Consider the following 12,480-nt stretch of genomic DNA (forward strand, 5'->3'; position numbering starts at 1 on the left):
TGTGTTATTGTTATTTACATGCATGAACCTTAGAGGCAGACGACGGCCTACAGGGAACTGTCCTCACCCTCCTGCTCTCCATCTGCACACCGCATCACTATCCCTGCCAATCCTGTCCACAAATACACACTCATAAATAACAAAACACCCACGCACATACCTACACAATCATGCACTGCGGGCACACACAAACACCTAATACGCAACAAACACATACCAGTTTCTGAATAATTCCATTATACCTCCCGTATGTCCACATAAACACACTCCACTAGTGGTACGGAAGCTCATCCAAGTATAAAGGCCCCTAGCGAGCTTCTTTAAAACAGAACTGCAGAGAGCAGCTCTGCATTGTGAGGATGCATCTGAGCTCTGTTCTGTCTGTGTCATCTTTCCAGCAAAGCAACAAGCAGCATGACTTTTTCACTGGTTCTCTCATGATAACAGAAACAGAAGAATCAAAGGTACAGACGCTGTGTTCTCTACCCATCATTAGATCCTGCAGACTGTCACTGTAAACTCTGTTCCATTACACACGATTTGATTTTAAATGCTTAAGAACCAAGGTAAATGGTGTCATTATTTACAGTTAACTGGATAAATTCAATTATCTTGTGTAGTGTTATTAGCGGCCATTATTGTTGCATGGCAAAGCTCGTCTTGCAGTTGGCTCCCTCCACAGGCGTGACGGGTCAGTAGCTCGAAATACCACAGACCAAAGATAAGCTACATGATCATGACGAGCAATAAAACATCACGAGCATGTCTGAGGAAAAGGTCAAACATACACAGCACAGCCTCCAACTTACTTGTGATGTAATTGCTTTGACAATTTGTTTTACATGAGCCTGATGAGCCTGTAAAATCCTACAGTCTTCAACCCCCATCAAGTGATTTACAAAAGCCATGTAAGCAGTGGCCAGAGCGGACGGAAATTCACACTTACCTTTGCTAAATGAGAGTTGATCCATTTTGTGAAGGTTCTCTTCTGCACCGCCTCTTGCTCATCTGAAAATTAAAGGCGCAGAGGGCACGTTAATACATGAAAGATGCCACATGCTCTTGACAGTTGACTGCCGATCCCCATACTTGAGACTACAGGGGCTGGTGATATTTTTAGAGGACACACAACCAAACAGAGAGAAAACACACAGTAGGAATCGATGATCCGAGATTACAGATTTGTTCTTGCAAAGACAAGGCTGTGAACTGATTCTAGATATCATTGGGTTTATAGCTACCGCAGAAATATAAAACACATAAAATATTAATCTCTAACAATAACTTTTGTCAATAATAGCCTTTGTTAGATTCCCACAGCCAGAATCATACTTGATCCAGCCTCATACGCGGATGTCGAGTGGCACTTCAGCAGCCCTGCACCAAACATGTTGCAAAGTACGACTTCTGGGATGCTTAGATGTGTGCAGTGTGATAACACATGCTTGCTGGTGCTAGTATAATCAATGCTCCTGAGAAGTGCTCTCAAAAAGAGGTCATACGAGGAGATTAGAGTATCAGCGTAGAGGGGAATCTCACAAGCCCACTCTGTGTTCAGTAATAACATGCGTGAATGTTTAGGTCACCCCCGCCTCTTTTGTGGTCTATTAATATATTCACTCACAATGCTTCATGCATTATGCAGCACTTACGACAAAACAACTGATTTCTTTGCCATAGAGGTACTGTTGTTGCGTCAAGGACTGATTTCTAACACCCTGTCACGCATGCCGGTAGGCTTGTGCTGCATACTGCACAGAGTGGCCATTTTTAAACATCCACCCTTACAGATATAGACAGTGGTCACGTGTTGTGAGGAAGCAATGCGAACACTATACATGGAGCAAAGACATTGAGTTAACCCACAGGCAAATGCTTCATCACTGATGCACAGGGGATGCCCACTGAAGCATAGCACGCACAAACACACACACTACACATGTACAGCTGTGTTTGTGCAGCATGACACTGTAACTAGTTCATGTAGCAGGGATGCACCTACAAACCACTGGCATCTGTTATTTCTCCAGTTATATCCCAGATTAGCTACATGTGTATGTGCACACAGATGAGACATGAAGGGTGCTGCTGCCCTACTTACCACGTAGATACTGAAAAAATCCAGTCACCAGATTTAAAGAAGTCTTTCTGACAGATACATCCTTATAGTGAGCCATTCTACACCCCACTCTCCGGCTCTCTCCCTGCGCCTTTCATGAGTTCCGGGGTACATATATGTACGTGTGAAAACAAGATCCACAGTGGAAAAACTGGCACAAAAACACACAGCTGTCCTTTCCCTTTTCTTTCCAGCAGGAAGCAAAACAGATCTGGCTGTCTGGTTTCCCCGGTGAAAGCAAAAGAGCTGCTGGAGGCTGTGATGAAAACGTCCCCTCCTCCCTGACACTCTCACACACAGACACACTGACACACACACACAGGCACACACGCACAGATGGCCGAGGAGAAGGCTCTAACACATTGGCTCATTTACAATCCCATCCTTCCATCTTCCCGTGTTTTTCCCATCCAGAGGAGCCATGCCTGTGTGGATGTGCACAGCCCCCGCTGCACTGCCTCGCTGTATCATCATACCGTCTGAGGCTGGAGAAAGATCAGCCAGAAGCATGGCTCCACCAATCAGATTGTGGGAGGCGGTGATGTCACAGCCTTGTTGCATTATCCTGATTTATGCATGCCTGTATGTGTTTGTATTGAGCCTGTGTTTGCCTATAAGATCTGTCTAATCTTCTTTAAGAGTGACACAGTTAAGAAATATTACAATGTCCAATAATATGATGAAATAAATATAAAATTTACATTTCACATTTAAAAAATAAAGTATTCCTATTGTGACTGTAACATCAAATGAAGTCCCTGAAGACCTATTGATTAAATAGACCAGAACAAAATTAAAAGACTGCTGCACAAAGCTCACCATGGTGTAACAAATCTTAATAATTAATGCTGAGGCTACTGAATGACATCCACCACCTGCTCTCTCCCTCTCAGTGTCAATGCTATTGTGACGACAAAGCAGACACACCCACCCTGGGATTCCCACTGCACACACACTATCATGTAAAAGCTCTAAAGCATATCCATTTTTGTCCTGTAAGACCTAGAAGAACCACTTCAGCTTTAACCAGTCTGGTTTTCCATTGGACTACTACTCCACTTTTCTGAATATAACACACAATAGTGTATAAGTATGGCACTTGATATCTTATCATCTCCTGCAGAAAAATCCCTTTATTCTTTCAAGACCACCGGTGTACTAAAAGCTTCTCTGATATACTAAAAATAGGCCGGAGCTTGTGATTCTATTATTACTGCACTATAGACTGCCGGTGGAACTGGCCCAGAAAAGCTATTTGGGTGAAAATGGATGTTGTTTTTTTTCCTTTTACATGAAAACAGTGAAAGGTTAAAAGTGGCACCACTTAAATGATGTTGACAGCTGCGTGCACTAAGAACAATGAGCTTTTAGAAATACTACAATTAATGCACAGTCATTTATGAGTCCCAAACAAAGAAAGGTTGAAATAAAAATGGTGACCTTGTAATTAATCATTATCAGACCTTTTTAATATTTCAAAGCATTTTCTTAACCCTTCAAAACCCTACCATCTAGAGACAACATATTTTTAATGTTACAGTGCTATACAGTACTTATTTTTTGTGCCAGGATTTTCTTTTTAAAAATGACCAAAAAACCAGAGTATACTTTATCAATACATACATGTTCATATTTATGCAACATTTCATTGTACTTTCATAGTTTAAGTCCTAAAAATAGAGCTGTCGTCCCACATGTAGAACAGTGGGTGGTAAAAGATTACTGTGAAAATGTTTGTTTTGCGTCTCTGTTAAGAATAGTGAGTCAACCTATAACCTTTTCAACAGAGCATTTACATTTTTTTATTCGAAACACCCAAGGCAAGACGGGTCCAACCCAGGAAAAATCCTCTATGGCAAAGGGAGTGATGTGTTTTTGTTTCCACCAAAGGCCACAGGGGCTAGATAGCATTTGAGGTATTTTTATTACAAAGCCACCATCTGCATTTTGGTCCTTTTTTTCCATAATAAGCCAAAATTCTCAAATGTTTAATGCTATCTAAACACAAACAGCTGTTCTCTGCCTGAATAAAATAGTATAATTTAGTAAAATTATGAGCTTGGATGTTCATCCTTGATCTTGGAAGAAGCTGTTTAAAGGTCCAACATTCTTTCTTTCAAAGCTGAGGACTTTAACGGCTGAGTATGGCCCAGAAAAAGGGGTTGAAAGCTTAAAAAACAAGTGAGTTGGACCTGGAGAATCTTTGATCAACCTGGGATCCATCTGATAAACAAGATTATGAATCCGACAAACCATTAAATGCCAACTTTTGAATAGTTTAAGTTGGGCTTACTCCAGAGATACTTAACTTGCTTTGCGCAGGGTCCACCTTTGCAAAATGACAGAAGGCCAGAGCCAGTGGTGCCCCCAGAAAATGTTCATAAGGGTGGCCAAATAATCTGAAAATCTTGGGGTGGCAAACCAAAAACAAAAGCTGAACTGAATTTCAGGAATTCCATTATGATTTTGATGTATATAGGCTAGTTGAAACTTTGTCAATATGGAGAGTTGAGGAATCACATACTGACATACTTTGGTCTCTTATTTTACAGTTAACATCACGGATTACCTGATGTGCACAGACTAATAAAACACATATAATACAGTTAACATTTTAAGTTCCGTAACAATCCTGTTTTAAAGTTTTATGTATCTGTACATGTTGAGCAATTCATTGTTCTTCAAATAGGCTGGTTGTCATTTTCCTAAAAAAGACAAATATATAACTTTAATTTAAAAAAGCACATTGTTTGTAAGGAACAAAACATTCACTGGGAACAAGCCTTTTCAAGTTTAGAGGAGACTCATGGGCACCCACAGAACCCATTTTCATTCAGATACCTTATAGTGAGAGTCCAAGGTGCCCCTTTAAAAACGGCCATGTCAGTTGTTCCCTCGCCAAAATTTAGACTAAATTTGAGTGTTATTAAGCCCACCTTCTGACAAGTTATGCCAACATGGTTGATCCTAGTGGATGCCTTAGGTTGTCTAGTTTTACAAGATACCAAAATCTTCATGCTAGTTTCAAAGCTGAGTGCTCTAACACCCCTGAAAGACTGTATTATCAGCTTCAAATTATTTTTGCCAGGAAGGCCTAGCAATTGTATCCCGGGCTCCCCCTGGCCCCTCCTTGGGGAAGCTATTGCCAATAGCCAGTTAATAAACAAAAATTAATAATTATTATATCAATAATTTGCCCAGACCTCTGTCAGGAGGTTCAGAGGATCCTCTACTAGAATTTTTTTGTTAAAAATAAACTCTATTTTCCTCCCTATTAATGACTTCTGGGTCAAAGTGTGTAAAGAAATTTATATTATTTTAAAGAAAAAAATAACTCTTGAACCTACATTTTGCATTCATGAGATACAGTCAGCAGCCCTGAACCATAGCTTTTCCTCACTGACGCTGCTTAAGGTGCTTTTTTTTAGTGCAAGGAGGTGTGTTCTTCTTCAGTGGATTTCAGATACTGTCCCTAAAGTGTCATATTGGATTCGGCGCACTATGGAACTTGTACCTTTAGAGGCTATAAGCGTCTGGCTCAAGGACCAGCCGTAATGGGGCCCGGGCCCTTAAGAGTAGCCTGTATGGACTAGCATGGACTGAGGTCTCGAAACACATCTCCATGTAGGTTTATGCGCTCAATATGCCACTATCTCTTCAACATACCTGATTACCCCTGAGAACTGTGATGCTGTGAACCTTCACTCATTTATTTATTTACCTATTTATTTTTTTGTCTGTTTTGATTTTTGCTTATCTGTCTGTTTGTGTTCTGTGTTAGTTGGAAATGCATATGAAGAGATATATATCTTCCATGCCCTTTATTTGGTATTGTTTTGATCCTCAACTTAATAAATATAAACTAAAAAAAAGCTCTATTTTGATGATTTTTTTATGCACCATGTCACCTTACTTACATTCAAAGTACAAAGAAGGTTCCCAGGATGAATCAATTTCTTTTCATTGTGAATTAGAAAATGGTCGGCTGGCCACCCAGCACCCCATGGTGGACCAGATTTGGCCTGCGGGCAGTACATTGAGTATCACTGGCCCACTCTGTGCTACAGACACAAAAGTATCGAGGTTCAATACCTAACCCTAAAAATAGGACATGAAAGGAAGAAAAAGAACACATGCAATTAAAAAGAAAACTTGTAAATGATGACTTGAAGCTGCTCAGTCAACTAGCTGTTAACAATCTGTCTACAGTCTCGGTCAGTTTGTGCAATAAGATGCACATGTGCAGGTTAGGTCTGGATATATTAACTCCGACAAGCATGAAATCCTTATGTAAAACACCTCCCCCATCATTGAGTCATTATGTCTTAGTCAACTGATTTAATTAAGCCTGATGTAGTACTAGCAGCTAAGTGGCAATTAAAAGTGGATATCGCTGCAGCAACAAACACCACACAGAGCATCAAACCGCTAAAGCATCTGCAATCCACAAGAGTAATGGAGTACTTAAGGTGATCTTAGGACAGATGATACCTTTGGCAATACTGTACCATAGGTGCTTGGCTTCATTGGCCTGTGTTGGTCACCTGGGAGCACTGTAAAAGCCCACTCACTGTGTTGTTGTTCCATTTAGTTGAGAGCAGCCTTACTTTAGCTCCGACAGGCCAACAACAATCAGGGAGAGCATAAAATGCTTATAGCTGTCTATTGTGAGATGCTTGACATGGAGGATTTACTTATAAATGGTTTCCTGGTCTTCAGCTAAACAACATGACAACACCGTAATCTAATATTCAAAAAAAGGTAACACATGAGAAAAAACATAAGATGTGGTTTGTTTTAAACCACTGCTTTCTGCAATAATAAGTATTCATAACACAGACAGCTTGGCTTAGTGTAGGGTGGAAATTAGGTTCTCTGTTCATGAGATCATATCGGTGTGGTGGCTGTCTGTCCCTGGCAGCTGTTACTGACACTGTAGAGAAGAAGTATCTCTCACAGCTGACAACATGCAGGCTTGTCTTCCTTTTACTTGTTTTTGCTCCAACTGTGATGTAACTACTCCACCCCCTTGGTGATCACAGATTTATAACAATGGGTGTGCTCTACCAGCGCTTGTGACCTTTTACAAAACAAACCTGCAATCTTGTGTAACTGGCTGCATGTGCAGAGTACAGAGGCGTTTTGGTTGACTGACAGAAAATTAACAGGCAGCTTTTTTAAATCACTGATTCATTGTTAAAAAGCCAAACATTCACTGGTTCCAGTTCTCTGAATGGGAGGATTCCCTTTGTCTCCTTTTAAACTGAATATCTTTGGGATTTTGACTGTTGTTCAGACAAATTAAAACATTTTGAGATGTCACCTGGGGTTCGAAAGAATTGTGATTCACTTTTCATCACTAATCTGATGGGATTTTGGTTATCAGATTGGATCAAATCTTGAAAATGGGTTGTTTAAAATTAAAAAAGGATTCTGAAATCAGATTAGATCACATAATCCAGTCTTAGTTTTGATCAGGATTAAATCTTCAGTATGTGCTGTTCAAAACTTTTTAGTAGGATTGGGACAACTTTTATCCTTTTATCCTGATTATCCTGATCTAAGCAGAAGGTTGGATTCAAGGTATTTCAGAAACAAAATGTAAAAAAAAAAAAACTAGTCAAATATTTAAATACATTTATTTATATTTTGCCCTTGACTTGTTTAACCATGAAAGTAATAAATGAGACATTAGGCTACCTATCTAGCCTTAGTAAAGTACAACAAATTTTCCCCATAAAATAATCCCCCAAATATCCTGTCAATATCAAAGAAACATTATTTGAAGTTGCAATCTCAGTGATCTGTTTCATTGTTGTTAGCAGGCCTAAAACCAGGCTGGTGAATTCAGCAGTTACATGAGTTCATTTTATGAGCCCTACAGCTGGCAAGATGAAAGGGTTGCCACAGCACAGACGGTGTTCGTGTCTGTGTATGTATGTTTCAGTGTGCGTGAGCGTTATTAATGACTGTGCACCATGGTTTTTCAAGGAAATGTCGCCACAGACATTCAGTCCACAATATTGCAAATACATGGGCTTTCATTAGTGGGTCAATGGCTCAACCACCATTGTGTTATCTCAGTTGGCAATAGATAGGGAGTTAAGAGACAATTATTTTAAAGAAAATCTTCAAAACAATTACTCATAATCTAACTTTCATTTATCATCTTATATTACTTACAATGACACAGCCAAAAGCAGTTTCTAAGAACTGCATCCCTAATGCTGCTTTCTGTCTCTTCAACTCAAAACACTTAAAGTGATCCCAGTGACTACCCATCGTTCCTCACATCGCTAGTACCTTCCGCTGTGATATGTAGTCAGAGCACTAGTCATCTAGATTTGATCATCCTGAAATGGTGCCTTGAAAATCTGCACAAGGTAAAATGGATTAGTTGATCCTTGATAGCAAAACATGGGATTTCCAAATCTGTATAGTTCTGATCCAGATCAATTAATAACTAATGTTTTCCCCTTCATGTTACTTACTTATCGCAGGAAGCAAAGAGGCTAAAAACTGTGTAGCATTTCGCATTCAATTCCTGGAAATCAGAAAATCTGAAAAAGTAATCATGAAAAAAAATTATCTACATCAACAGGCTCTTATCTGTCAGTATGTGATCTGGGAGGGGATTCACCACACTATGAGACGTCACCACAATCCCCGCCACCAGTTGTGTTTCTTCATATCCTGTTAAACACACAGTCTCAAATAGAATGAAACCCACAATAAACCAGGCAGCACGCTTCTAGTGCACACTTCAGTAGGCAGCTACCATACAATTTAGTTGTACCCTGAGGGCATTTAAGGCCACAGTATTGCTACACTATGGTGCTGAAATCAAACAAATACTGCTTTAAGGTGATGAAAGCATTTCCCTTTACACTGGTTATTCCTAAGTTTGGGATGTTTCCTGACAAATCTGTTTTAGACAATTACAATCAACACTTGCTAAATGTATTCACAAGACTACAGATTTGCTGGTGTCAATAATTCATCCACCCAGATGGACTGTTGCTCAAGTTAGAGTGAGCCTGCAATAACCCTCTCTGCATGATGCCTTTAAAGACAGGAAGCTGTGTTTGATTATCAGAGAAAAAGCCCAGACTATCTTGCTGCCCGCCTTCTACAGAGCACCTACAATCACTGCCACAATAATGTCTTCCAGATGTGACCTGACACCCAATCCCACTTCCTGTCATGAAACACGCAACAGTGCCTGGCACTTTGCATTGCAGATTGTGCCATTTGTGCACTGTTAAGGTGAATTTCCCCCACCCAGTGATAGAAGTTCTGAATTGGTATGATAAGCCAGACAGACACATTTAGCAATCACATCTTTGTTTTTGTCTTATTGTCTTAAAATGTGTGTTGAATTCTGACAATTTTCTCAGAAGCAGCTAAGAAGATTTAGTATGTGGCACTCACACTATAAAGCATTACAGCTACAGTATGTAAATTTTGTAAAAATTACTTTTTGTCATATTTGCTGAAACTGTCAATACATCCACACAGTATTATATGAGACAGATAATCTGTGAAAAATCATGTTCCTCGTTCTCCCTGCAGTACTTCTAATGGCATTTGCTAATATCTACCACAGCTGAAGAAAAACAACCAGTAAGAGTCAAGGAGTCTCTAAAGCAGCTGACAATCAATACAGCCACTGCTCGTGAACTGCGGTCAAGCTGTCAAACTAGGCAGTTTCCAGAAACATATTTTAAGCTCCGTTTCCACCAAGCAGTACGGTTCAGTTCAGTTTGGTGCCCTTTTTTTTCCATTTTCACTGTGAAAAGTTCCCCCCTCTGTTGGGGTACCTAGCACACAGATCTGGTACTAAAAGGTGGAGCTGTGGGGCGTCGGTAGCGTAGTGGATAGTGCCAGCGCCCCATGTATAGAGGTGATGCCTCGCTGCAGCGGTCGCAGGTTCGACTCCGGCTTGTAACCCTTTGCTGCATGTCAACCCCCACTCTCTCTCTCTCTCTCACCCCATTTCACTCTGTCCTGTTCATTAAGGGCAAAAAGCCCAAAAAATAATCTTTAAAAAAAAAAAAAAGGTGGAGCTGTGAACACTGCAGTCTGATTGGTCAGTAGAGGACGGTCACTCTGCTCAGGGCTGAGTTGTGGCTGGTTTTGAGGCTCATGTAACCACTGTTCATACTGTAGAGAGGTTTATTAGTAATGATAAAATGAAAGGATGTTTTGCTGGAGTCTGAGGAAAAATAATTTATTTCATTGGGCCAACTGCCGGCAGCCTTTACGGGGGAACGTTAACTTGTAATGTTACTCAGTGCATGAGTTGTGAATCCATCAACACACCTTAAATTTTACTTTAACAACTTTGACCATTACTTTAGTTTTTATATGACATACACTTTTAGTAATGACTGGATCTTGCATCAATTTCGACAAGGTTATGTGAATTGCATATATTCTAATTCTCACTCTGAGAAAAAAAGAAGTGCTGCGGAGTGTCGTTCCTGTGGGCTACAGCAACACTAAACCCCTGAGCTTGCCTGAGAAGGACTAAATGCACAAACCTGCTATTTTTAAATATCCCATGGAGAGAGACTCTCACTGCAGCCTGTTTTATTTTGTTCTGAAAATGTCGGCATGCAGCCTCGTTCTGTGGACGATAAACGAGGTGCAGACTGATAAAGGAGGAAATACAGTGAGTGCTGGACGGAGCAGTGAGTGACAACAACCCCGCCCACATTTAAGAGGACTGTTTGTGATGGAAACACTAGGGTCTAGGTACCATGTCTGAAGGGTTACTTTTGGTTCCAAACCATACCGAAAGTGTTTGGTGGAAACGGAGCTTTAGTGTACAGTTTGGCTGTAAAATGAGGAAGTGTGCTCCAGCAGGTGGGTGCTGTTTGGTTTTCACTCCACTGTTGTCAACATGGCAGCCGTGTCACAAACTTTCTCAATTTACAGCTACACAGTACACTAAAATGTGTTACTGAAAACATTTCAGGCAGGAAAAGGCAATGCAGTAACAGAATCTGGATTGATATTTGATCAGCGCTGCCTAGTTTGACAGTATGACTGCAGTTCACGAGCAGCTACTGACATGATTGACACCTGCGTTAGAAGCTCATCACCCTCATGGGTGGTGGATTCTAGCAAATACCATTAGAAGCACTTAGAGAAGGCAGAGCACATGAATTTTTTCAGAGCTGTCTGTCTCAGGTACTACTGTGTGGATGTAGTGCAGCTCAGCAAATACAACATAAAGTTATTTTTAGAAAAGTTTAAAACTACAGACTACAGCTTTAACCAGATAAAATATCTAAGTAGAGCGATTTCAACATGTTTTAATTCACTTTGAGACAGCTAATATACTCCTGCATTTCAGAGCATGTCTGAGTCAGTACGAGCAAAATGCGTGAAACAATTAATCACGTCCCCCAAATGGCAGGTGCTTTTTGTCATGACACATTTTACCACCACTGTGCTGAGAATATCTATTGATATCAAGTGAATGTAAATAGTGGTGCAGTGCACAGGAAACGAAGTCTCTGTAGAGCAGGAACCGGGCAGCATTGGCACAACCACAGAAAAAAGTTTCATAACAGTCTCTATGGTAACAAGCCATAACATGTAAAATTTCCTGGTATACTGTACGTCCAGAAATACATCTAAACTGAGAGGAAGCACATGCCAGAATCGACCAGACTTGTGTAGTGATGGTAGTGGCCTAATGCCCTTGTAACAAAAGGGGGTTACCAACAAAAAGAGACTCCCGCTATCGATCTGTTCTCTTACCAAGGGCAGAAAGGGTGTCAGGTTTTAGTCTTGTTCAGTGCATTGTGTGTGCATTCATGATGCCACAGTTGTTGTGACTCAGTATCCCATGTCAGGAGTCAGACCAGATTAAATGTTGCTAATGATCCCCAGCCTGCCTCAAAGAGAAAGAACTAAGTTAAGCAGCTAATTTTTAACCCGAGACTTGGATAAAAATATCCAATTTTCTCAGAAACGATCAAACAAAAGGGCAAAATGTCACTATTCCTTGAAAAAATAGTGTCCAGAAAGCATTTTTGTCTTCTTACTGTTACAAGATGACTTGATGCCACTTGGATAGTGACAGGATGTGATGTGACGCATGTCTCTTCGCAACAAATTCTCCATGCTAATCTCTACAAAAAATCTGATTTAAAGATGTGGAGATAAACTGTGCCAAGATCAGAGGTTTCACAATATTAGCAGAATAAAACAAATCATGTAAAGTGCAATGTGTCTTTTTGTAGTTTGGTTACAAGATACCACAAAAATTAAAGTCAATTTTCTAATTATTCCAAATACAATTAAGTGCGACTGTATAAACCTGGTGACAAAAGAGACCATGTGCACAT

The 12,480-nt window shown here is 40.3% G+C and overlaps 1 protein-coding gene across 10 annotated transcripts in view; it reads right to left on the reverse strand.

The window, feature by feature from the left end:
* syne1b (spectrin repeat containing, nuclear envelope 1b) overlaps positions 1-12,480 on the reverse strand; it is a 100,166-nt gene that overhangs the window by 84,940 nt on the left and 2,746 nt on the right. For 9 of the 10 annotated variants that reach the window (XM_049595236.1, XM_049595243.1, XM_049595235.1 and 6 more), the window contains exons 1-2: positions 2,102-2,582; positions 947-1,008 (exon numbers count right to left, since the gene is read on the reverse strand). In XM_049595236.1, the coding sequence (XP_049451193.1) occupies positions 947-1,008; positions 2,102-2,177 (138 nt within the window). In that variant the 5' untranslated portion in view covers positions 2,178-2,582. Of the gene's footprint in view, positions 1-946; positions 1,009-2,101; positions 2,583-12,480 lie in introns of those variants that run through there. The other variant, XM_049595234.1, reaches the window with a different exon arrangement.

Source organism: Epinephelus fuscoguttatus, linkage group LG14, assembly GCF_011397635.1.
Source record: "Epinephelus fuscoguttatus linkage group LG14, E.fuscoguttatus.final_Chr_v1".
In the NCBI taxonomy this organism is placed as follows: domain Eukaryota; kingdom Metazoa; phylum Chordata; class Actinopteri; order Perciformes; family Serranidae; genus Epinephelus; species Epinephelus fuscoguttatus.